This window comes from Gigantopelta aegis, chromosome 4 (assembly GCF_016097555.1).
Source record: "Gigantopelta aegis isolate Gae_Host chromosome 4, Gae_host_genome, whole genome shotgun sequence".
Taxonomy (NCBI): domain Eukaryota; kingdom Metazoa; phylum Mollusca; class Gastropoda; order Neomphalida; family Peltospiridae; genus Gigantopelta; species Gigantopelta aegis.
Window position 1 is genome coordinate 50,497,311 of NC_054702.1, and position 26,474 is coordinate 50,523,784.

General features: G+C 33.7%; 1 protein-coding gene across 1 annotated transcript; it reads left to right on the forward strand.

Moving 5' to 3' along the window:
- Positions 1-25,741, forward strand: LOC121370681 (hsp90 co-chaperone Cdc37-like). The gene is made up of 11 exons (XM_041496081.1): positions 1-104; positions 6,614-6,747; positions 7,381-7,429; positions 7,945-8,049; positions 8,270-8,320; positions 8,756-8,818; positions 9,139-9,297; positions 13,312-13,427; positions 21,501-21,621; positions 22,405-22,473; positions 23,954-25,741. Exons 1-11 carry the CDS (start codon positions 69-71, stop codon positions 24,155-24,157), a joined length of 1,107 nt encoding a protein of 368 aa, XP_041352015.1. The 5' UTR covers positions 1-68; the 3' UTR covers positions 24,158-25,741.
- The last annotated feature ends 733 nt before the right edge of the window (positions 25,742-26,474 follow it).

Below are 26,474 nucleotides of genomic sequence, written 5' to 3' on the forward strand. Positions count from 1 at the left end.
CAGAACGATCGACATCCGGTGTATACTTCCTGATTTCGTTTTCTTTCTATTTTTTCTTGTTTGGAACAATGTCAATAAATTACAGCAAGTGGGATCACATAGAGGTAAAATTATCTACACATGTGTATTTGACATGGTTTTGGAATGGTCTACGTTTGCGTCATGCTTTAATATATTTATTAAGTTAATGTAAAACTATTTTACTTTTCTTGATTTTACGATTTAACGAACATTCTGGAACTTCTGAGAAAAGTGCTGTCACATTCGCAGTGACTTTTTTTTTTTCATGTAATTTATTTAAATCTGTATGCTACCTTTATTTGTCCGGTAATCACTATATTTAGGTAGGTTTAATGTAGGTAGTATGACACCACCAACCTCCCATGAACATGTCAACAACTGCATGTTATTGTTTGAAAATTCTTAAACTTAAAGGTGTATCAACCTAGTGGTCTTTCCCTATACCATCGATGTCCCAAAATGCGTTCCGCTAACAAGAAAAACACGAACACAACACTTACAGAAAGAATATTCTATAATTTTCAGTTGCCGTACCAGAAATAAAATATATTCCAATCGGTTAAATTGTTAATAATTAATTTTTTTTGCATCTATACACTTTACGGCAATCTGATTGGTCCAGAGGTGCTTACTTTTTTTCGTTCATATCTCGATGAACCGGAAAAATGTAAGCCACGCCTACTACCCCCCCCCCCCATACTGACTCGCACTACTTTTGTAAAACAAGCCGGATTATTCTGGCAATCATATTTAGATCTTTTGAAGAAAACACACATGAAAGCTACAAAAGATCTATACGATACGATGTAGATATATATTATATACGCATTGATTTTAAAAAAAAACCCACACACACAAAAAACCCAACCTAATCATGACATGAGACTCGGTCGGTGGCCAAAGAAATCATGTAGGAAACTTCACTTCTGTAACTTACCTGTAAGCGATGTTCTACAGCTGGAATGCCAGACAACTCGGCCCGGAGGACAACTCGGCCCACGTCGAGACAGCTCGGCCCAGAGTTCTGAGACAACCCGGCACATGGACAATCTTGTCTATTGTTGAACAATATTTTTGAACAAGTGTTGTTTTTTAAATTAAAGTATTCTCACAGAAATAAAAGAATTAGTTTTTTGTTAAATTGATAAATTGCTGATCCATTTATCTTTGAAGATAGTTTCCGCTGTTCAAATAATTTGTTTTTGTTCTACAGTCGGTAACCTAAACATTGGAGATGATCCCAGAAAAAACATACAAAAGTTATTTATCGTTGTAACAACACTGACTTTTGTTGGACGTTTTATTTCTATGTTCTTTTGGTGATTGGTGTTTTATTTTTTTATTATAACTATTTATGTATATGTGTTCTGTTGGTTTTTTTGCGTACATACATGTGCGTATGTATTTAATGTGGGAATTTGGCAAATGATGTCTTTTGCGTTATTTCTATAGTACAATACTTCTAGAAACCCATCCGACACTACGATATGCGCCTATGACATACACAATTGTCATTCTTAATGGTGACCATATAGTTAGCGGTATCTATCAGTATAATGCATTATTGTTACTATAGTACAATACTTCGACACTACGACATGGCCAACTATCATACTTAACACGCATATAATGTGTCACAGCATGCCCCGTCTATCAGTCTAATAACTCGGCCCCGTGGCCGAGATGTCTGGGCCGAGTTGTCCCCCGGTCCGAGTTGTCTGGTCCCCCTACAGCTGTTGGCGAAAATTAAATGGTTCCACCAACAGCATAAATGTTAGACACGTTCTCTTCGTTCATTTTCATGAAATATAAACTAAACACGAATAGGACAATTCCTTCCAATATAACTAAACGATCCGTAAAAATGCACAGCAGCTGGAGGAAATGACGTCATTTACAAAAAAATCACCTGATTCAAATGATAGTGAATGAACGTTCGCATTCTTACGCAACATAAGTATCAATGAAGTTTACACAAACAATACTACAGGCATATTTAAAGCTAAACAAAATAAATTCAGTTATGTATTGTTAAAGTATGCATATAAATTTAATTATAAGATTTGACCGCAATTATTTTTTGGTTCATGCAAGTATGAACCGAAAAAACGATGTGCACACTTTTGTATGACCCTCTACGCAGGCTCATACAATGTGCACATCGTTTTTTCGGTTCATACTTGCATGAACCAAAAAATAATTGCGGTCAATTCTTAAATGAAAAAACAAAATCAACAACAGGGACATAAAACAAATCCATTCTAGTAAACAGAAGTGTAACACAATCCAGTAAACAAGAAACGGTGGTAGTTTCTAACTGCATTTAGGCACATGCATTTGGAAAAAATTACCTTTCAGTGCATGAGTGGTTCGTCATTTTTAATTTTTAAAGCCATCACATGATAAAGTATATGTTTCTTAACTATGCACAGTCGACGAACACTTGTTCAATATTATTTTTAAAGGAAAACTTCAGTTTGTCATGCGTTCTGGTCCGGTCCGCATTTTAGCAAGACCCATTGCTAACAGTGAATAATTTGTAAAATATAAATTTTCTAATGAATTGATGCTAAATTAACACAATTTATACATTCAAAATTATTTACAATTTTTACGAATGGATTATGTCTACTATACTATTCACTACAGTAGAGGCACAAAAAATGTAGCATAACGGTTGCATAATATCAGGTATAATAATTGAAAACAAATTCTAACAAAAGGGGCCTTAAAATCATAATTTTTTTTAATGATTTGGCCTTGTTGATCTGGCACTTGTGAGATCATGTGATACACACTGAATGTTAATTCAGCTTCCTCCATTTTAAGGCCTGGTGCAAATAAAGTGTGACATTTGACCAAAAATTCTGTTTTAACAAATAGTCCGATTTTCAGCAATTTCAACAGGGGAATAGTATATATTTTGATGACAAAAATAATTTTGTGACTAAGATGTATAGAACTAGGAAAATTTGTATCTGTTTTGAATACAATGGACACCTTTTCATAATTTCATTGTAATATTCTGACCAGTTAATAATACAAGTTTTATTTATTATCTTCAAGGTTTTTAAGTGTTGATATGTTGGTATGGACCTAATGCAATTTATAAACATCTATACATCTATAAATGGTTGCTGATAAAAAAATATTGACATTTTACATAGAAAATTATATGTATTTTCAGAAAATGGAATTATGGATTTTTTTTTTAAATAACAAGGCACATATTTAGATTAGTGAAAATGTCTTAACTATAATTCTGGACATGCTTACTTAACTTCCTGAAAATTTGAAGACGATATCTCTTGTAAGTGCATGAATATAAGCTCTTGAATATTTCACTCTGAACAGGATTTCACCGTTATGGTTGGGACACATGCTTTACAATAGCAATTAATTTTAACAAATTAACATTTAATAGTTGACATTTTATTACTGTTATCATAAAAACATATAATACATTCATATGATAATCATTTAAAACAATCTTAGCTTCCTAAAAACTCACATAAATGTGATCATAGAAGTGTTATTTCAAAGAACTGTGACATTTTGAACACCTTCCAAAATGTCAAATGAAAAACAATTAAACTTTCACAGAACTAAATACCCGGACAACATAAAAATAATTCAAAGTTATTCAATTATGTACTTAGTGTCCATTTAATCTATGATTAGCCATACATTGCCACTCAAATGCCCACATCCTTAGCATTACCCTGGACCGTTATGGTTGGGACTCAATAATAAACAAACTGTAGCTGCAAAAGAATTGTTCACAATCCGTGTTTTGTAGCATATACACATATTATTCACTAAATAATGTTTGGTACCTCATTTGAATGAATTTTAGAATGCATTAACTTTCATACAGGAAATAGTTGGTACTTTCAATGAAAATGTTTACGAATGATTGAACATAAACTGAACTTTGTCAATAAATCTAAATGTGTATTGGATACCCACATACTTGTAATGCATGTGCACATGACGTATAAAACAGATTAACTACTCAATCAAACACCAACAGTGTCCATTTAATCTATGATTATCCATAAAAACCCACTCCAATGCATAATTGTCCAACCATAATGGCAACCACATTATGTTTATATATATTTAATTGTGACTTTTATTTCATGTTTTCTTTGTAAATTCCCTTATATTTAGGCACTTCTTATATAACTTATATAATTTACAAAGCATTTACTCTGTTAGCATCTGTCGGTTGTAAATGATATCTTCTTTAATTACATTTAAGTAACCAAATTTTTTTTTGTATTCCAACAAATATTTAATTACAATGGATTGGTACATTATAATCTTCTTATGATATAAAAACATGCTTAAAACATTCACTGCTATTAAATTTGGTAGGTTTTAGAGACATGTAAAGTGATATTATTGCTAAAAAAATAATCTATATTGTTGCCGTTATGGTTGGAACAGAAGCGTTATGGTTGGGACACCACTTGTTTTTAGTCCTTAGTCTGGAACTGTCTTTGAGAATTAAGCCCACTGTATGAGAAAATAATAATAATGGGTTACAGAAATGTGTGCAAGAGAACTGGATGAATAGTATAACTATATAGTATTCTACACAACAATATATAAGGAAGAACCACCACCGTTATGGTTGGGACAGGTGTTACATGCTACCAAAGGAAACGAGTAGAGAGAGTGACAAGCATAGAAAGGATAAACTACACTAGTTATTTACATTATCACTACATTTGTTATGAAATTAGTCATATTAGACACAAATAACTGATTTATCTCAATTTCTATTCATGCAGAAACAAGTAAACTGGGAAAAAAGTATTTTTTGGAGACAATTACCCAATTTTAGAAAATGTACCACAGAAATCTTATTTATTGACCGATTTCATTGATTTTTGCAGTAATTACTCTATGTAAGCATATATCATATTCACTTAAGGAAATGTGTTATTTTAATTTGCACATAATTGTAGTTTTTATAAAATATGCTTGTCACGCAAAAAGTAACCGTTTTTCACAGATTTTGTCAACTTTGTTGCTAGGTATCTTTACTTTCGTTAGTGTGATTTGTCTGAAATTTGAAACATGTATCAATTGGGTACATACAAATTAACTGACAACAAAGAACCATCAATATCACATTAATAGTCATTTTCAGAAGCTGAAATATACTGGAGACAAGAAAATTGAGTCTTATTTGCACCAGGCCTTAAGTCAATTTCTACAATTCAAGTGGACCTGATACTGGTAATTTTAAGGAATAAACAAAAACGACGTAGTAAAATTAATGGTTTTAGGTGTACATTTGTAAAGTTTTATATGTAGATACTAACTTGTGTGGAAGTTTTGTATGTAGATACTAACTTGTGTGGACTTTATTGTTAATGAAATTGTTTTCGAACTGAGATTCGTGAAGAAAAACCTTACAAATGAATGATAAGCTGCAGATGACAACAAATATATAATGTTGATTACGGAGTTGGGAGCATAACGCAGTTAGGGACGTTAATGATACATATACCTGTACATATATAAAGGAATCCAACAAAATGACACCTTTATTTCCATCACTTTGGATGAAAAATGGTCAGGCCTTGATCTTAGGTTTTTTCAGTGGTAGTTATAAAATGTAGTAGCCCTCAGTAAAAATTGGTCGCCCCATAACTTTAAAAAAAGCAGAAAAAGCAAAATCATTTATTTTTATTTTAGGGTGGTTTTTGTAAATCATGAGCATTTTGGCCTACTTTGAAATATACACTTATTAAAAGTGCATGATAGCCCTTAATGAACCATAAAGTTTTTTGTTTAAATCATTAAACAGAATCTGGGGGAAATATTCAAAACTATGACATTAATATGTGACAGAATGAAGTGTCTCATATGTGGTATTATATGTATGGAGCAAAAATTTTTAAAAAAAATCCCTACCTACCTTCCCACAGTTGAAACACTGGTCGCAAATGGACAATTTTTTTTTTAAGGATGGCTCAAAGGAGGGTGTGGGTAAATATGATATGAAAAAACACAAATCTAACAACAACCACCAAAAAAATTACCTATTCTACCTACAGTAGCTTGTTTGGTACGATTCCAGAAACACACAATATTGTTTTTATTATTATTAAATTTGTTTAGGCCTAATCTCTTAATGAAGGGTTACAAAATATTATTGAAACACTTCATACAGTTTTGGCAAAGAGCAATAAAGTAACATTTTCAAACAAATGCTGCATGCTTTCACTGTTTTGAAGATTAGTAGGTGGGAAAAACGTTTTGTGTTGGGGAAAATGGGGGAAAATTAGGGTCGGTCGGTTAACCAGAACCACACATAATTTTGTATTTGGCCTGACCAATTACTGACATTCAAAATAAACCACTGCCAGTTTGGCCATGGAACTTTGTTTAATTTCCGGGGCATTGGAGCATATAAGTGGGGCACTGCAGCAATTTGCAACATGGCCGCAGTGAAATTTGAGTCCTGGAGTAACTGTCCTATTCAGTAACATAAGTCATCCTTAAATGTATCTCCCAAAGTTTTCCTTTATTTCCAAGCTTTGACATAATAATAATGTTAATGAGTGTGATGCAGGTTTCTGATGATGAGGATGACACACATCCAAACATTGACACGGGCAGTTTGTTCAGATGGAGACACCAGGCTCGAGTAGAGAGAATGGAACAGCAGAAGAAGAAAAAGGAGGAACTTCTGCAAGCAAAACAGAGGTTATTATGATAAATTATTCATGTGTTAATGCTACATGTTATCAATTATTTTACAGTAGTATGTGTCAGTGCTGCATGTTCACAGCATGTTAATTTTATGAATAACTATTATTGGCACCTGCAGTGTGTACTATGTGTCATCAAATAATGCTTATAATTTCGTGATGAGGTTGGATGTGAACAATGTGGAATGTATATGCACATATTATTTCTTGATTTACTGTACTTAGTTGTTCATCAAAGCAGGTGCATTTTGAAGTTCTGATATTAACAATTGCAGATTCTTGATATTTTCTTAACATCTTTAATATAATAAATAATGTTTATTATTTTGTTTCCTTCTAATAAGTAGTGTCTGTCTAAAATGTTTGTTATTATACATATTCAGGGAACATTTTGTTTTTTAAATCTTGATTAGCGATATTTCTAATCAACTGAAAATTGATTAACAATATTTCTAGTCAACTGAAAATTGATTAGCAACTATTTAATGTTTTAAAATTGTGTAACGATCTCTGAAATATGGGTAGCGAATCACAACGCGATACTGAACAAACTGTTCCCTAATATTGTAGTTCATGACTACATGTATATTGTTGACATACCAGTACTCCTAATCCTCATCTTTTTTAGCTACCAAACAAGGAAAAATGACATGAAGCAAAAAATAAAGGAAGCAGAGGTATGGACTTGTACCTAGAAATAAACTGCATTAATGACAGTTTGATGTGTATTCAGTCTAAACTGACATTGAAGTGTTGAAATACCTGTTTGTACAAGGAAAACATAGACTCACATGTAGTTACTCAGAAAGAAAGAAAGAAGTGTAAACAAATATAAACCTGTATAATATTTTTAGATCCTTCAGTCTTTCCTTCAAGTTCTACTGGCAAAACAAAATTACATGTTATATGACTGTAAAAAGGCTGTTAACAGTGAATTGCATCATGTATATACATGTAATGTGTTTAGGTCTGAACTTGTTTAAATGACATTCATGCTTAAAACCTCTTGATTCTGACTAGCACCTGAAATCCACCAAAATCTATTAACTTTGATATGAGAGGCTATTTAAGGAAACTTGCATCATTTAGCCATACCAGTTTTCAAAATGTAGACATGTAATAATTTTTGATATGCATTATGGTAATAAAATTTAAGAACAAAGCAGAAAATATATGGCCATTTTGTTTTCAGAGCAAACCTGCTGACATGGAGAAATTAAAAATCGAACTCTCAGAACTCGAGCTTCAAGAAAAAGAGTTCTTAAAAAAAGAAGAAGATCTTAAGAAGGAGGAAAAGGTATTTCTTTAACATTATATTTTATTGTACACTTTCAGAAAATATATATTGCATATTTTTTGCAAGTGATCAATGTGTTGAAATACTGGCATTAATGACTTAATAATAAAACACAAGGGTGAAAAGTGGACTTTTGTGTTAGATATCAAGATTAAAAAAGAGTTGAAAATATGGTGTGGTTAAAAATCAATGACTGAGATCATTTCTTCTTTTCTTTCAGCTTACTCCATGGAATATTGATACAATTTGTCACGAAGGAATGTCTAGGACGGTATGCATACCCCTTCAAGTCCTCACAATGCCATTTTTAGACTAAAATTACAAAAACAAGTTATAATAGATAACATGCCACAATACACTTTAATCCATATATTAGTGTGTATCAAAACATGAAATAACATATATGATTTACACATATATGAGTAGTTATTAGTCATTCTATGAGGATAATTATTGTTATTCAGTGATATGCTTGTAATTATTAAGTCATTCTGTGCACAATCATTCAGTCCATTTTATAAAAAGTACTAAAATTTAAATTTTAAAAAGTTAAAATAAGCTATTTATGATACAGCTGTCTTTGTGTCATAGTCCAAATATTTTGTTATTTTGTTTTACTGGAAGAATTTATGTGGATGAACATGTGTAGATTCTTTAATTCTCCTTAGTTCTCTTTCATTTGTTTTCTGTTCATGTTGTATTTTAGATAATCAATAAACCAAAACCAGCACCCAAACCAGAAACTGACGAAGATAAGGCTGAAAAACAGGTATTGTTCAAGATTTTGTGGAGTAAACCTGGGTTTTTTTTGTCTGGTGAATATCTGGCATATCATTTAAATGAAGACTAGCATGTCGTGTATGGCAATTAAGTCACGCGTAGAGCTGTTCTTTCAATTTTACCAGTTTCACAACTTGGACATTTTTTATCTTCAAGCAATTTAATATACCATCTTGTTTAATAAGCTATAATTTTTTTTTTTTAATGTGTCCATTAACCAGCATTTCCTCTAAAACATATATAAGTGTAACTTGTACTAGATGGCGCTCTTGTTGTCTGTGCTACTGTTCTTTAACAATTTTGTTGTAGCGAACATTCACAAATAAGTACAAAGACCAGATAAAGAAGTACGGCATGATGCGACGTTACGAAGACAGTCAGCAGTACTTGACCGATAATCCACACCTCGTGTGTGACGAGACCTGCAATTACCTTGTTCTGTGGTGCGTTGACCTTGTCATTGAGGAGGTAAGCACACAGGGTGTCTCAACCACCAGTCGATGGACCAAAGCTGGTCCAGAGAATTCAAACCAGTCCATTTTAACTTTACAATAAAGCTTATTGCTCATAGTTCATAATTTTATTGTACGGTTAATCTTTAATCACTACATTTTGCAGACTGTAAGACACAAAAGTTGCTGGATCTTTAGTTAACCTCATCAATCCAGGAAGGTATCCAGCTAATTCACCACCATATGAAAAAAAAATCAAAAATGAAGTGAAAGATGTTTCATACATTTAAGAGGGGAGTTGGGTGGATTTAAAAGAACACAAAAAAAAAAAAAAAAAATACCCACCACTTTTTAGCATTTGACCACCACGAAGTCACTATGTCAAGAAGAAAAAAAAATTACTTTAGTTTTCCACCCAAATACATGATTTGTATAATCTTTTTACAAGGGCCTGCACTCCCACGATGAAAACATATTTTAGCAGATCTTTTAGGCAAAATATCTAGGTATCAACACTGTGCAAAAGGTATTATGTAGTTAAACCGGCGCCGTCGATATAAATAGGAGTGGGCGGAGCTTAAATCCAAAATGTTTGAAAGTTTGACAGTTTGAAGACACAGCTTTATTGGGGGTACATTTTTAATATTTATGGAACAATTAGAACATATTATAACTCCAAATTTGATCCGCTTGTAGATAAATGCAAGAGAAATAAAGAATGCTTTTAATTTCTATACAAAGCTATTGTAATTAGAGGTAAACTGGAACTTATAACTCCGAAGCGTAGAATTGAATAGTCGTATATGGACATGTGACGTAGCTTGTTTATGTCACATGACAACCATAACAAGGCGCACGTGGAACGGGCCACGTGGAATAATAGTATTTTTGCCCCTCACTTGCAAGGTAGCAAACGTGTTATTTGCAAAATACATTTAATAATAATGCCTTTACAGGTGTCTACTTACCGTTTATTGTCACTTATGCCCCATATACGATATACCATCGGGGTTTGGGTATAATGACATGACCAACGACAGAACACAGTGCGGCATCATTTCTCTCAGTGTCCAGACATTTTCCTGGGTGGTACCTCTATCTAAAGATCGCATTTTGCTCTGTTGATATCGGGCATCAAGCCATGCGCCTCGGCGAGACAACATTTTCCAGAATTTTTTTATAACGTTCTTTCCGTAAACCAGCATTACGAATATGGGGTGCGGCGCCATTTCCTAACCAATTCTGTCTATCGGACGTGACACATGGCACACAAAAACAAGATGAACATTCATCGTCAGTAGGTGTGCTGTGTTGTCTGGCCGATGTTCTGCCGTGTCCATCACTTTGTTCGAGAATTCTCTGCGACCCTTCCCGAGAGCCAGAACAGGTATTTTTAGCAATCCGGTCCGGTGCTGTCAACCGGTGCGCGTCCGACGCTTCTTCAAAGTGAGCATTTTTTATAACATCATTGTCTAAATCAAAATCGCTAAAGTGACAGAATGCCAATAGAGCTTCCGCTTGATCCTTGGTTATTTTAAAACATAATTCCCTTTTTTCACTCATGATTTGTCAGCAAACGTTGGCGCACTTTTGATGGAAACTAAAACAATAACCCCGATAATTTAATTACCAGGAATGTGCGACATTCCGCTGTAAAGGAGACAAAGCTACTAAAACTCTCTTCCGTTATCTTATATTCTGACTCGAATAATGTGAGTTCAGTGTCGTAATAAAAACAAATATATGCATGTATATATACTACGTTTAATTTCACTGTGCATTATTAAATAAAATAATATTGTCGTTTTCTCATATGTATCTTGTTAGTAGATAAGAAAATTTGCCCTTTAGAAAAATGGACTAAACTAAATATTTACACCAACCTGTATTTGTGGCGCCTTTTTTAAAATAATCAACACGTTTCTTCAATGTGAACATATTCCGAATTAGAAGCTTTCTTATTTAAAGATCGAAAATGCAGCATATAAAAGACGAAAATAGACAAGAATTCGGAAGAAAGAAAAGAAAGTCAGATGAGGGTGATGAGATGCGAATAAAAAATAAACGAAGAAAATTAAAAGATGTTCCTCTGGTGACAGGAAATATTCGATTCTATGCCCAATCTAATGATGACAAAACTTTGCTCTTCAACAAAATAGATCGCGCAAAACTATTATTGGATGACAGGGTTTCAAATACAAGCAACAGCACAATTCTACACAAGGTTTTTGATTTTTATCTTCAACAACATGCATTGCCACCAAGCAACACCGATGCAGATGGTTTGGGAACCGCTCACAAATTTTCAACATATTTACCATGTCCAAAGGAACAGAGTACAGAAAAGATGTGTCTCATTACAGAATCGGCAATACAAAACCTTTGTGTCGGATTACGGGTGCATGCCCATGAATGTTCGAAACACATGGAAATTGAAACCATAGAATACTCAGGGCACACAGGAAAAATTTCGTTGCACTGTGAGAATCAACACAGCATGAAAGTGGACACATCACCTCGTTTGCCGGGTGGATCATTCCTCGCAAATTTTCGCATCTTGCATGCACTTTTTGTGTCTGGTTTGCGATATTCACAGTATGAACGTTTTGTCACATCTGCAGGATTTGGTCAGTTATCAGAGACTTTCGTCAGTAGATTTTTAGATTTATACTGCTGCAAAACAAATAACATCGCTGATCAATCTATTAAAGATGCTGTTGACGAAGAAACGGCTATCACAACACTTCAATGTTCTGATATTAATTCTGACTTCAAAGGAATTACGATATTGACAGACGCAAGGCATGGGTGGCGAAAAAATGCACGGCATTCTGACATGGTTGCCATTGGATTTGAAACAAAAAAGGTCATAGGACTGGCAGTCGTCTCCAAAGATGACGATCCAGTAAGCCAAAGACATGAGACATTCGGTGTAAAGAAATTATACGACTACTTTGATAAATGTGGAATCAATGTCAACATCCACGGACACGACCGAAATGTCACCATAAATAAATACTTGTCAGAAAACCGTGTTGGTGTTACTAACGCAAATGACACATGGCATGCAACAAAGGGAATTAGTAAAGAAATGAAAAAAGTCTGCACTGGCCCTGTTAAGTTCCATGCTGTGAAATGGCACGGTGAATTGTCTGACAAAGCGGCATCGGTGAAAACGCATTGTTATTACACCATGAAATATTGTGGTGGATCGTCAGAAAAACAGAAGTCTTCTTGACGATATAGTTTTACATTATCAAAATATACACGATAACTGTTTGCCTGAATCAAGATGCAAAACTGATAAAAACTACGAGCCCAGCAAAATCATATTGCGAGACCCGATCGCTATCAAAACTTTTCGATTGCGCAATCAAGCGACTTGTCATATACAAAACACCGGAAGACTACGTCACATGTGTCGATACACACTATGTGGAATCATTCAACAATGCTTGTTTGGTATACCATGACAAACGCATTTCCTTCTCTGACAAGGAATATAAACGAAGAAGTAACCTAGCCATCTTAGACTGGAATGAAAACATTGGTCGCGATTTTACCTCGGTGACATTTTATGAAGATCGGCGTTGTCCACGCAGAACAGTTGGTAAAAAAAATCTAAAACCGAAGACTCGCAACTTTGCACGAGATATTTGGGATTCTGTTGTAGATCATATTTATTTCTAATCTAAATGAAAAAAATGAAAAAAAAACGGGAATGTGGTTCTTCATTCTAACGTTGCGTGAGTACAGCTTTCTTTCTCTGAGGCCACGTGTATTTGTTTAATTATAACTCATAGACTGTGACCTTGTCGCTAGACTTAGATCACGTGATCATTATCTCTGGCTTGAAGCTCCGCCCATTTTATTGTCGGTAGGACCCACCGCAAGCGCGGCTTTAACTAAAAAATAAGATTATAATAATTATTATTATATTTTTTTAATCTGACTATACATGAACATACTCTACTTTGCTTTTAGTATTACCTAGTTTGTGTTTCAAAATATTGTTTGACATTGTTTTCAGAAAAAAGACTTGATGGAGCATGTCTCTCACCAAGTAATTGTGATGCAGTTTATTCTTGAACTAGCCAAGTCACTGGAACGAGATCCGCGCAGTTGTGTTGCAGCATTTTTCTCAAGGTATTCCTTTCTTAGACATTTTGTTTTTAAAATGAATGATTCATATCCCAATATTTGGAGATTTTTATTGTTGGTAAAACGATTTTATTATCAATTTAGCTGTCGCAATCAGCTGTCGATTTCTCAAACTGACTGCGATGTGCTGTCATTGTTAACGGAAAATACTTGCTGAAAACCACCTTTTCAACTCAAAATTGCCATGTATTTTCCATTGAAAAACAAAAAACTAAAGCTGCCATACTGTCAAATAATCTGTTTCATATATGGTATTATTATTTCCGGTGAGTGTCGTGTAGAGAATGGTGGGAAATATGAATTGAGGAATGCACTGTATCCAGTGGAATAATCTAATTAAAATTAGCTCCACTATTACATGTGGATCTAACAGCAGCCAGTTGGAGCTCATGTCCACCAATCAAAGCCTTACTTGCAGAATCATGCCAGTGATTTGAAAATAATTTGAAAATATTCCGAATTATCCTGAGGGTATATGATATGTTTTATGTGAATTACGAATGCCTTATTGAGACCAGTAGAACTACTTTTAATCAGATTGCTAACAACACTGCGTAGTCTCCAATGTCCAGGTAACATTTCGTCTGTAAATAATAATTTAAATATTGACCAATCACACTTCGCCTTTTGTAATGTTATTTGGGAGCATACAAATTCTAAAAATATCGGGTGAGTCTATTTTAGTGGCCGCAGTACAGCGAACCATACCAATACATACTGGATGGGTTATCAGTCTTCAATTTTACATTAAAAATTATTTATTTATTTATAAACAAAAAACCCAACTAAATCAGTCTTCAGTTTTACATTACAAATTATTTATTTTATAAAATAAGACATGTTTTACGGCATTCGTAATTCACACGAAACATGATGTATACCCTCAGGATAATTCAGAATGTTTTCAAATTATTTTTAAATCACTGGCATGATTCTGCAAGTAAGGTTTTGATTGGTGGACATGAGCTCCAACTGGCTGCTGTTAGATCCACATGTAATAGTGGAGCTAATTTTAATTAGATTGAGTATGTCGACTTGTGTGACGTCAGGTGAAATATCTCACCTGCAGTAGTCTGAAGGTTAAATTGTTTTATTAATAAAATTAGAAGACTAGTATGAAAGTTTGACAGCACAGAGTTAAGTGAGTTTTGTTGTCTGTTCATAAAAATACAATAATAAAAAATGTGTTTTGGCAAAATGGTAATCCATGTTTCAGATATAATCCCATTGTTCCTCTGGACTTTTCCTAACAACCAAAGAGGAACCTTTATATGGTAGATAAAACATTTTATGTGTACTGATTGAAGTTACCATTTGCCAAAAATGGATCCATGGTCATTGAGGAATGCACTGTATACAGTGTATAGTATGTCAAATTGTGTGATGTCAGGCGAAAAATACATATATATTAATTTTGATCATGTTTCCACAAATGCTAATTTGAAAATTAATTTATTTACTTAGCCTTCTTTTTGTTGTGCTTTTGAAAATTGACAATTTCCAACCCAATAAACCAAATATGTTTTGGTCAGCATAATATATATAAAATGTGCATATAACGTCGACGTCCCTAACTGTGTTATGCTTCCAACTCCATTCAGTTTATTTTCTCGTGCTCGGTTCATGCAGTCAACATCTGATTTGTTGTCATCTGCTTGTCGTTCATTTGTGAAGTTTTTCTTCACAGTTCTAGAACATTTTCATTAACAGTAAAGTTCAGACAGTTGAGTATCTAAATAAAAAACTTCACAAACCCCTAAAACCATTAATTTTACTACGTCGTTTTTGTTTATTCCTTAACATTACTGATACTGGGTCCACATGACTCGTAGAAATTGACTTAAAATGAAGGATGATGAATGAACATTTGGTGCATGTCACATGACTTTACACATGCCAAATAAACAAGGCCAAAAATGGAAAATGACAAACCGCACATGCACGGTATGATACCTTTTCCGGCCTCTTAGGTTGTTTCAGTGGTATCCCACCGGGGTACCAGGTTGTAAAATCTAGTAGCCCTCAATAAAAATTGGTATCCCCATACATGTAACTTTTAAAAAAAACCCAGAGAAAAAGAAAAATCATTTATTTTTATTTAAACATGTTGTTTTAGGGTGGGTTTTTATAAATCATGAGCATTATAGGCCTACTGTGAAATATACACTTATTAAAACTACATGATAGCCTTTAATGGACAATAAAGGTTTTAGTTTAAATCATAAAACAGAATCTGGAGGAAATATTTAAAACTGCGACATTAATATGTGACAGAATGAAGTGTCTCGTGTGGCATTATATGTATGGAGCAAGACAAAAAACAAAAAAATAATAATCCATACCTACCTATCCACATTTAAACCTACTGGTCAGAAATGGACAAAACAAAATATTTTAAAGGATGGCCTCAATGGAGGGGTAAATATGGTGTGAAAAAATTATTTAACAACCACCACCAAAAACCCGACCTATTCTACCTACAGTAACTTGTTTGGTATGATTCCAGAAACACACAATAGTATTTTTATTATTATTATTAAATTTGTTTAGGCCTAATCTTGTAATGAAGGCTTACAAACTATTATTGAATCACTTCAAACGGTTTTCACATTTAGAACTGTCTGCTAATCGAACAATTCTGAAGATTGATGTCACATATTTTAATACTTAAAATGGCTGTAACCATCTTCAATAGGTGTCATTTTGAAGAATCATAACAAAACTTGTCTTTATTCCAAAACAATCATGGTTTATGTTGATAACAATGAACTTGTAAATGCTGAAAGCCACTTATCCCAGCCAGGGGATCGCCATGTGTTTGTGTTATCATGTGGCAAGATCAGATGTCATTTTGAGCAAGGTTATCATGCAAAGCAATAGTAAACGATGAGAGATTTAATTAAAAATAATTTGTAAGAAAGATTAATATTTTTAACATTGAAAACATTTGTCAATTTGTACATTTCTTTAACACAATAATAGATATTAATTTTGTAAGCAATCTGACAATTTGCATTGGTAGCCCAGAAGGAAATAAACCATGATTGAGTTATGGAGGTTTTATTAAAGGAAGATATATTGGAGAAAACATACGATTGATATATGATATAATGCAATACACTAATACATACAATATACCTGGTCTGTTAATACTTGTGGACTTCGAAAAAGCTTTTGATTCTCTATCTTGGTCCTTTATCGAAAAAGCATTAGATATATTTAATTTTAAAAGTTCAATAAAGAGCTGGATTAAAACATTTAACAAAAATTCAATGTCCAGTGCATTACAAAATGGTTATTTATCAGAAACTTTCAAATTAGAAAGAGGTTGCAGACAAGGTGACCCCCTGTCGCCATATATTTTTCTAATTTGTGCTGAAATTCTCACTATTCTGGTTAGGAATAAAACAAATATCAAAGGCATTACTATTAAAGGTGAAGAATATCTAATTTCTCAATATGTCGATGATACTACTTTCACTCTTGATGGATCTCCTGAGTCTGTACAATACAATGACAGTACTTGATTACTATTCTGAGATCTCCGGTTTAAAATTAAAGTCAAAAGCCATCTGGATAGGTTGCAAAAAATATTGTAAAGATGTCTATCACCATACACGTTGGAAATTGGAATGGGGTGAAAACCAGTTTACTTTGCTCGGTATTAACTTTCCTATAAATTTAAAAGATATTATAGCATGTAATTTTGGCTCTAAGATCAAACTGTGGTCATTTAGAAAACTGACTGTCCTAGGAAGAGTTACAATTGTTAAAACTTTATTAATACCAAAAATTACGTATCTACTAATGTCATTACCAAATCCATCAAAAACAATTATAAATAATTTAAATAAAATATTTTTCCAATTTATTTGGCAAAATAAACCAGAAAAAATAAAACGAGAAATATTAACTCAAGATTATAAATATGGGGGTATAAAAAGGCCAGATATACAACATGTAATGACATCCTTAAAAATATCATGGATAAGAAGACTTTCTAAATAATAATAAATGGGTCAACCTATTTCAATCTACTACTGGTTTAAGTACAAGGGACCTAATTATATATGGGGACTATTTCATTATATTTAAAAAAGAAAAGATCAAAAACAGTTTCTGGAAAGATGTATTATTCAGGTGGGTATTATTACAAGAAAAACAAAGTCTAAAAACGACAGAAGATATACAAGGACTGAATATTTGGTATAATACCAACATCTTAAAAAGTTACAAACTGTTTCTATATAATGAATATATAAAAAAAAGGAATAATTTTCATAAACGACATACCGGTACTTGACAATGAAGGGAATATTTTGGTATTTGAAACGTTTAGAAGAAAATATGACATAAAAACTAATTTTTTAAATTATCCATCATTAGTAAATGCTGTAAAATCTTTCCTACGTTCATTAAACAATATTAATGACAAAACATTCACATCTGTTAAAATTCCAATTTTACCTTTCAAAATGAAAATACTACTGAACACAAATGCAGGATGTAAAGATCTGTACAATATGTTGAATAAAAAAAAACATAACTCCAAAGTCACAGATAAAATATGCAAACAAAGGATTGACATCCGACTGTTGTATGTGGGAAAAATACTATGCTCTACCTTTCTATTGTTTAAAAGATACAACTTTAAGGTGGTTTCAATACAGACTGTTACATAGAATTCTGGCTACTAATACTTTTCTTCATATGATACATTATGTTGATTCAAACAAATGCTCTTTTTGTAATAATGAACTGGAGACATTGCAACACCTTTTTTACGACTGCATTGAAGTAAGAAACCTTCGGGAAGCAGTTAAAAAATGGATTTTTGAAAAAACTGGTCTTTGCATCCCACTAAGCAAAAATGTAGTTATGTTTGGAATGACAGATGGTGATCTAAAATACGTAGTAAACTGGATAACTGTCGATAAAAAATATTACATTTACAACATGAAAATACTTAAACAAAGTTTGCACAAAAAGGCCATTGAAAATATCCTGAAAACTAAATTCCAAATAGAAAGATGTATTTACTTAAAAAATTGCCAGTATGACAGATTTAATGAACATTGGGAGAAATGGTTGAATCTTTTTGCTTGAAAATCGGAGAATTAATTGATACTTTCTTCAATCTCATAACTGCACATTGTGTTAACCTAAAGGAAAATCTGTCTTGCTTGAATATACAAAAAATTCAGTAGAACCAGAAAACCAATCTTAATCTACAATATGAGTAAATAATACATGCTTCTTTCTCTCTTTTTTAGTTTCTGTTTATCTTTCCTCTTTTTTTCCCCATTCATTTCATCTGTCCATTCTCTCTCTCCCCGTCCCCCTCAGATCAAAACCATTATTGTATTCACATTTATGTATTGTTTTTAACAAATTCTAATGTATGTAACTAGAAGGTATGAATATATACATGTATTTTTGTACGGCGATGATTCAAGGCTCCCCAACCTTGACACTGTCAACTGAAAAAAAAAAAAATGATTGAGTTATGGTTTAGTTTAGACTTCAGCTGGCGGCAATTAGTCTTGATCATACAAGGCATTAGTTATAAGTAGGTGTCAAAACGGGCCATGTTGTTGATTGTCATAAATGACTGAATAGATAACCCATGACCCAAATGAAAATTCCATGACTTTCCATGACCCTTACGAACCCTGTATATCTGGCCACTGAATTACATCAAATTATTTGTATTAGTACACTATGTTAAACAAATCCTACCACTTGCAAATATACTCCTTTATTTCACTAAATCATATTGCGCAACCGCCACCTGTGGGTCAGATGAGGGGAACAAGTAACATTACAGCGACTCGTGGCAGCAGAGAAGCGCACACATGAAAGTTGGAATTTCAGACACCGATGAATTAAACATCTTGTTGATTGTTGAGTGACTGGACATGCAAAAACATTTGGTAGCCAAACGGACTACCAGGGTTAAACAACTGGTAGTCAGAGTGAGAACTTGGTAGGTAAAATACCTCGGGCTACCGCTAAGGTCAAGACCTGCCTTTTTGAAAAGCATGCGCCTGCACAGTTAGAAATGTTCCACTCTTTCCTGTTTACTGGAGGGTGCTTCACTTTTCTTTACTAGAATGGATTTGTTTGACGTATTAATTGTTGATTTTTTACGATAATTGATTGCAATCTATTTTGTTTCACGTATCATAGGTGAAAAATGTAGAATAGTATTTCTGTAAATATCGAATTTGTGTTTTGTCATTAGGTGAACACAGTTTGGGATGTCGATATATATATATATATATATACTAAATTTTTAGTATTCACTAATAACTCATTACTCGGAGTTTCAGGCTCCTCGCCTTCATCAGATGAGTGTTTATAATTGTGACAGTTAAGGTGACGTCACGCTGTGTGTACGCGGCGGTGCGCTCCTGACGTCATGGCACGTCAGTCGTGAGACTCTCGGCTTGTTGCTGTGGCGGCATTTTGATATGAGTTCTGTCCTATTGTTGAGTAGCTTGTCTCCTTTTTCAAATAGTATTGAGAGCTTCTCCTCGATGCACAGGTTGCATTGTCCCGAGCTGCGTTTCCGTGTGTCCGATTTCCTGACGATTTCCCAATTGATGTGATAGGCGGGTTTTTTTCGTTTGAGTTCCCAGATGTATTTTGACAGTTCTGTCTCTTTTTCATAGCGTTCATATTTGAAAGATTTAGTGTGGTTGTTAAACCTCTCCTTGAATGTACCTCCAGCAAGACCTATGTATGATCTGACAGTCTTACCAGATGCCACGTTTGCCCGGTATACGAGGGAGCTAGTTTGGCAGTTGCCGTTCAGGGGGCATTCGTTCTTCTGTCTGCAGTTACAAGACTTTTTTTTTGTGCGGGATCGGTTGAGCTCTGGGTGATTTTCGTGTTGTGGCTTTTGATTATTGCTCCGAAGTTTTTTCATGCAGCTGTAGCTGATTTTCAGGTTGTTTCTGTTGAACAATGTGTGGTACTTGTGATTACTTGGGAAATGCTTGGATATCAATTTGATGAACACGCTACCGACGTTTGTCTTCACATTCTTGCTGAATGGGGGGTTGAACCATGTGATTTTTCTGGGGTCTTTTCCTTTTCTTTGTGTCTGGTTGTTCTCTATGTTTAGGCGGGTCGTATTGGATGTTTACTGTGTAGCCACTTGCCCTCAGCGCTTTGTTGTACCCTAGTGCAGCTTCCGCGAAGTAGTCTTCATGGGAAGACAGAAGGGAAATTCGTTTGCCGATTGATTTTGGTATTTGCTTCGTGATTGCGGGTGGGTGGTTTGAGCTGACGTTGATGTAAACGGGTTCGTTGTTGGGTTTCCTGTAGGGTTTGTGGGAGTCAGTTTCAAGGTTCATGGTGGTGTCCAGATAGTTGACTATTTTCAGGTTGGTCTGGATGGTGATCTTTAGGCCAAGATCTTTGAATAACTGCCAAACTAGCTCCCTCGTATACCGGGCAAACGTGGCATCTGGTAAGACTGTCAGATCATACATAGGTCTTGCTGGAGGTACATTCAAGGAGAGGTTTAACAACCACACTAAATCTTTCAAATATGAACGCTATGAAAAAGAGACAGAACTGTCAAAATACATCTGGGAACTCAAACGAAAAAAAACCGCCTATCACATCAATTGGGAAAGCGTCAGGAAATCGGACACACGGAAACGCAGCTCGGGACAATGCAACCTGTGCATCGAGGAGAAGCTCTCAATACTATTTGAAAAAGGAGACAAGCTACTCAACAAAAGGACAGAACTCATATCAAAATGCCGCCACAGCAACAAGCCGAGAGTCTCACGACTGACGTGCCATGACGTCAGGAGCGCACCGCCGCGTACACACAGCGTGACGTCACCTTAACTGTCACAATTATAAACACTCATCTGATGAAGGCGAGGAGCCTGAAACTCCGAGTAATGAGTTATTAGTGAATACTAAAAATTTAGTGTACCTGCTCCACTAACATTGTGTTGAGCACTTTATGTCCAATAGTGATAACAAATATATTACTATATATATATATATATATATATATATATTAATTTATTCTAGAATCAAGCTGGGAGAGAAACAGTATATGGATGCATTTAACGATGAACTGACTGCCTTCAGAGAACGAGTTGAAACAAGAGCACAAGCTAGGATAGATGAAGCTGTCAGAGAATATGAAGAGGTTCGTATTACTTACATCATTAAATTTTAGAGTCAAAGTTTTTAGATCTTATGTTATATACGACAGAACATTTTGTTCAGTATCGCGTCACGGTAGATTGAGAGATCACTATGCAATATTAAACATTAAACAGTCGTTGCTAATCAATTTTCAGTTGACCAGAAATGTTGCTAATCAAATTTTGTTTTAACAAAATGTTCCTGTATACACAGCCAAACATGGATATCTTGAGCTCCAGAAAGTGTCTTATGGCATAATTTGTACCCAAAACTACTCTCAAGTTTATTGTGATCATCCACCATTATTTTGAATTATTTGGTGTGGTCCTTTAATCATCGAAATAACCATGTTTGACTGTATTTGTATTTCATTGTTGGGTTGAAAAATACATTGTATCAAAAGTTTAAAATGACTTTTAAGTAAATAAAACATGTTGGAATTCCTGTACTTGTAAAAATTCATGAATTTTGTGAACAGAATTTTTCAGGCCGTTAAAGTGACTGTAATAGAATATTGAATTTTATGTGTTTTTGAAGTATCACAATAATAAACAAGCAGTTTACAAGTATGAAACATTGTGATAAGAAAAAGTGATGGAAAGTTGAGGAATTTGGTTAATAACAAAGTGTATTTATCACCTAAAAGTAGCACGAACATATATATGTATGTGTTGTCCTTATGTTATGTCGGACTAAATATGGTTCAGTAAATTATAATTTTGTGTGATAATGTGTGATAAAGCATGCCAAGTAAAAGGTTCACTATAATTGAATTTTTATTCAGGAGGAAAGAAAGAAGAGACTGGGACCTGGTGGATTGGATCCAGTAGAAGTTCTTGAGTCATTGCCTGATGTGAGTTCAGGAGGATTGTCTCTTATTTATTTTACATTCATCAGGGTTCATCAGGGTATAAAAAAAAAAAAAATCATCCGCAAACATAAGTTGATTGATTGTGAAACATATTTTATTGCTTTTTAAAAGAGCAAATGGATTAAGCACAAGTTATACGACTTACTAGGCCTTCTCCATAATATACACGTATGAATAGAAATATAAGTTTGCAGATGATTATTGTTTTGTCCATACCCAGATGAATGGGAAAGAAATAACAGACATATCAATTAAGGATTGTCTGCCATTTCTTTTTCAGCAAACTGTGTGAATTATGTTTGCGGATGATTTTTTTTTGTTCATATCCTTATGAACGTAAAAGAAATAACAGACAGTACTTATAATTAAATTTGAATCATAGTAAGTCTTTCTAATAATAACACTAAATGTTCATACTTTATTTTGAATTATTTTTGGTCCATAAACAACAACGCTCAGTAAGACTCTTGCTCATATCAAATGATGTTCCTTGATGACACAATTTTTACGTTCATCGAGAATTGAACAACTCCTGTTGCTACTTCTGGACCAATGAGATGACGCTATGTTGTAATAAATGTAAAGGAAATTTAACTATCATTAAATAAACAAAATTAATGGGAACCTATTAATTGTCTTCCTTTTTTGATCCACCAACATGAAAATGTGAAGAACAAAATTTGTATCTATGCTGTATCCAAACCATTTGCTTGATTTTATGAAAGACATTTAACTACTCGACTTCACAATAACTTAAATCTGGAAACATTCAGGGTGGTTTAAGATTTTGAGTTCTGATTTATATTTGCATATCACTACTATAACAATATCAAACATTAAAATTAATATTAATATTCAAGTTGTTAGTTTACAAATGCATTTGACAGTGTTTTAAAAAAATATATTGCTTTCTTGTTAAATGTTAACTATGCTGTTATTACCAGTAATCAGCTGTGCCATTATACAAGAGACATAATCATTCTTCCAAATCAGTAACTGATAGGGGATGTTACTTCAGACACTGAAAAAGCCAGCTGTGCTTACCAGTCAGTACAGAATACAACACTTGGCTTTTGAAGACGACCTGGTTTAAGCTCAAATAAGAGTTACTGTAAGCAATAGCTGATGATTTTTACCAGCTGTTAGATGTATTTCTTCTGTGTAACACAGCATGTATTTTATGTTTTAATTAATAAACTGCAACATGTATCTGTATTTTCTTTATTTTGTTACATGCATTCCTTCAAATTGGTTTCTGCTGCTTTAAATAATATATTATGATATATATCATGATACAAGAAACCCTTATCACTATACAAATATTCTCATAATACACATCCCCATTTGTTACCATTAACACATTTATAAATTTAGATTTACTACTTACTCCACTTGTTAAAAGTGATGATTTGAAACAAAGTAAGATTATTTTAAAATTAAAATCTGCATTTCTCTTTCGTAGTGTCTAAAAGCATGTTTTGAAAGTAAAGATCTGGAGCTGTTGAAAAAGACAATTGTAGAATTACCCAAAGAGGAGGCAGAGCGCCACATGAAAAGGTGCATTGATTCTGGGCTGTGGGTGCCAAATGCTGCAGACCTTGAAAGTGATGCGACAACAAAGGATGCAAATGGTGTGGAGGAGGAAGTATATGATGAAATTGACTGAAGTGAGGTGTTGAAGGAACCTTTCGTTAAAGTTCTGTTTCATAACCAAGGTCGCCAGCTTCAAAGACCAGCTTTGTAACATTGGCCTAGCCTGTTTTGTTGTAAGATGGTGTCAGTGATTTCTACTCCCTGGTAGTTTTTTTTTCACTCATCCAGCTACGTTAAAGAGAAATGGCAATATTCTGCCATTGACAATTGGATGTTGTTCTTGTGAAGTGCAGTTACAGACTAAGATAGCTTTGTGTACTAGACCATTTAAACAATTTCCTATCTTGAGTAAATACATTTTAGTCCTGTGTGTATTAAAAGGTCTTGATATTAAAACTAATCAAGTTCATCGACAAAACATATTTCCAAGGAAGCTAGTAAAGCTAATCAACGTTTAAGTTAGTCAGGCACAATAACCATTGTATTTTGCTACTCGATGCATATTTATTCATTGGATATAGTTTGTATCAAGCATAGGCTACAAATCCTGGAATGTTGTCCATGAACATAAACTTAAATAGTTATTGGCTCCTATAGAGGTATTATATGATGGATGTATGGTTACTGAATCAATGAATGTTTGTGACAAAATTTTAATTTTATTTATATTGTTAATGTGATATAAATTGAAAAGCGTAGAATTATGTTCATTAATCCCAGTTAAAATTTCTAGGATGTTTTGGCTTAATTCCAATTCTTCTTGTTAACAGAGTTGACCACTGCATTTGTTAACTACCGTTTATGAAATGTCTCATTGCATCTTGAAATTCTGTTAATAGTTTGCTTCCAAGACTGAATATTCAGGTGGGATAGTTAAATAGTGTAGTGGCAAGTTCAAATTGTTTAACAATAGTAGATGTCTCATTGTTGTGTTTTGTTAAAGTTATTGTGTCACAAGATATTTTATTTATTCAAATTCAGTTCATGGTTTATTATGATCTGAAGCTTGTAGCTTTTGAATTCTTTAAAAGTATGAAATTGGCATCATTAAAGCTGGAATTGGAATAGGGCTATCCCAGAATTGATGAAATGTATGGCAATTTTTGTAAATACTAATCACTAAATATAACATATGCACTATGCACAAGAACTGCAGTAGCTTCACCAGATATACAAATAAAATATTGACGTACCATCTGCACTTATACCAACCATGACCAATAATGGAATAGCTCTGAAGTGCAGTTTGAATCATATTTTAAAATGATATTGTTTAAGGAACATTTCCTAAATGTTTTAACCCTTTGACCTATGGGTCAATAATATGATAATAGTTTTTAAAATACACAAATGTAAGTAACATTTTTTTTTTTTCACTTTGAAAACAGATTAACAGATGTAAGATTTAAGCAGTGTGTCCATTAATCAAAATGCTTGCATTTACCGAGAGGCAAAAGAAAGTCAAAAGAAAGTCGAGAAAATAAAAGTATATGTATAAATATGTAAATGTGTATTTCAACACATAATAAGCCAAGCCACTTGGAAGGTTTTTACAGATGCTTCACTGTATACCATGCAAGACATTTGTTGTTGATCTGTATTATATCTTTGTAATAATGAATTGTACCATGTTTTGAATAAATATTCTGGAAATTTTTAAATGATTCTGTTTTTGACAAAACAAACAAATAACAAGTACAGGTACGTTTAAGCAACCTTTTGACATGGGGGTGGGGTTGAAAATGATAGGAAGATTGTAAGAAAGTAAGCTGATCCTGAATAGCAAGTACCTCAAAGAAAAACAAACAATACTTTTAAAGTCCGTCATTAAAATTAGTGATGCGTTGGAAAAGGGTTTTTTCTTTAAAGACACCAGTAGAGCACATTGATTTATTAATCATCAGCTATTGGATGTCACACATTTGGTAATTCTGACATTTTTAGAGAAGAAACCCACATTTCTCCATTAGCAGTAAGGGATCTTTTATATGTACCATCCCATAGACAGGATAGCACATACCACAGCCTTTGATATACTAGTCGTGGAGCAGTGACTGGAACTAGAAATAGACACACAAACAGGGATTGAGCCCAGTGTTTAAAATAATTCCACATGAGAAATCATTAGAAAAGGAGTATAATATTCTAGAAAATAAAAAACACATCCTAAAAAATTGACAACAGACTATCACGTGTCATATCATTCAGCTGATTAAAGTTGTATTTTGTGATTATGAGAATCCCAAAGGATGTTTCTTCCTTTGTGGTGTAACTTCTCCCTTAGGCTCCAGACCTGATGAACAAGTAGACCAAACATTTTAGGTTCTCCATGTATACATATTACTGACCGGAGTGCTTTGAAGCTATTTTACGCCAACTAAAATTGTAGC

Bases quoted from the DNA above. Each gene is read 5' to 3' on its own strand.
- LOC121370681 (XM_041496081.1), top strand. From the start codon at position 69: ATGTCAATAAATTACAGCAAGTGGGATCACATAGAG. The intron at 6,748-7,380 runs GTTATTATGATA...CATCTTTTTTAG, and splicing joins CTTCTGCAAGCAAAACAGAG to CTACCAAACAAGGAAAAATG. The intron at 7,430-7,944 runs GTATGGACTTGT...TTTTGTTTTCAG, and splicing joins AAAAAATAAAGGAAGCAGAG to AGCAAACCTGCTGACATGGA.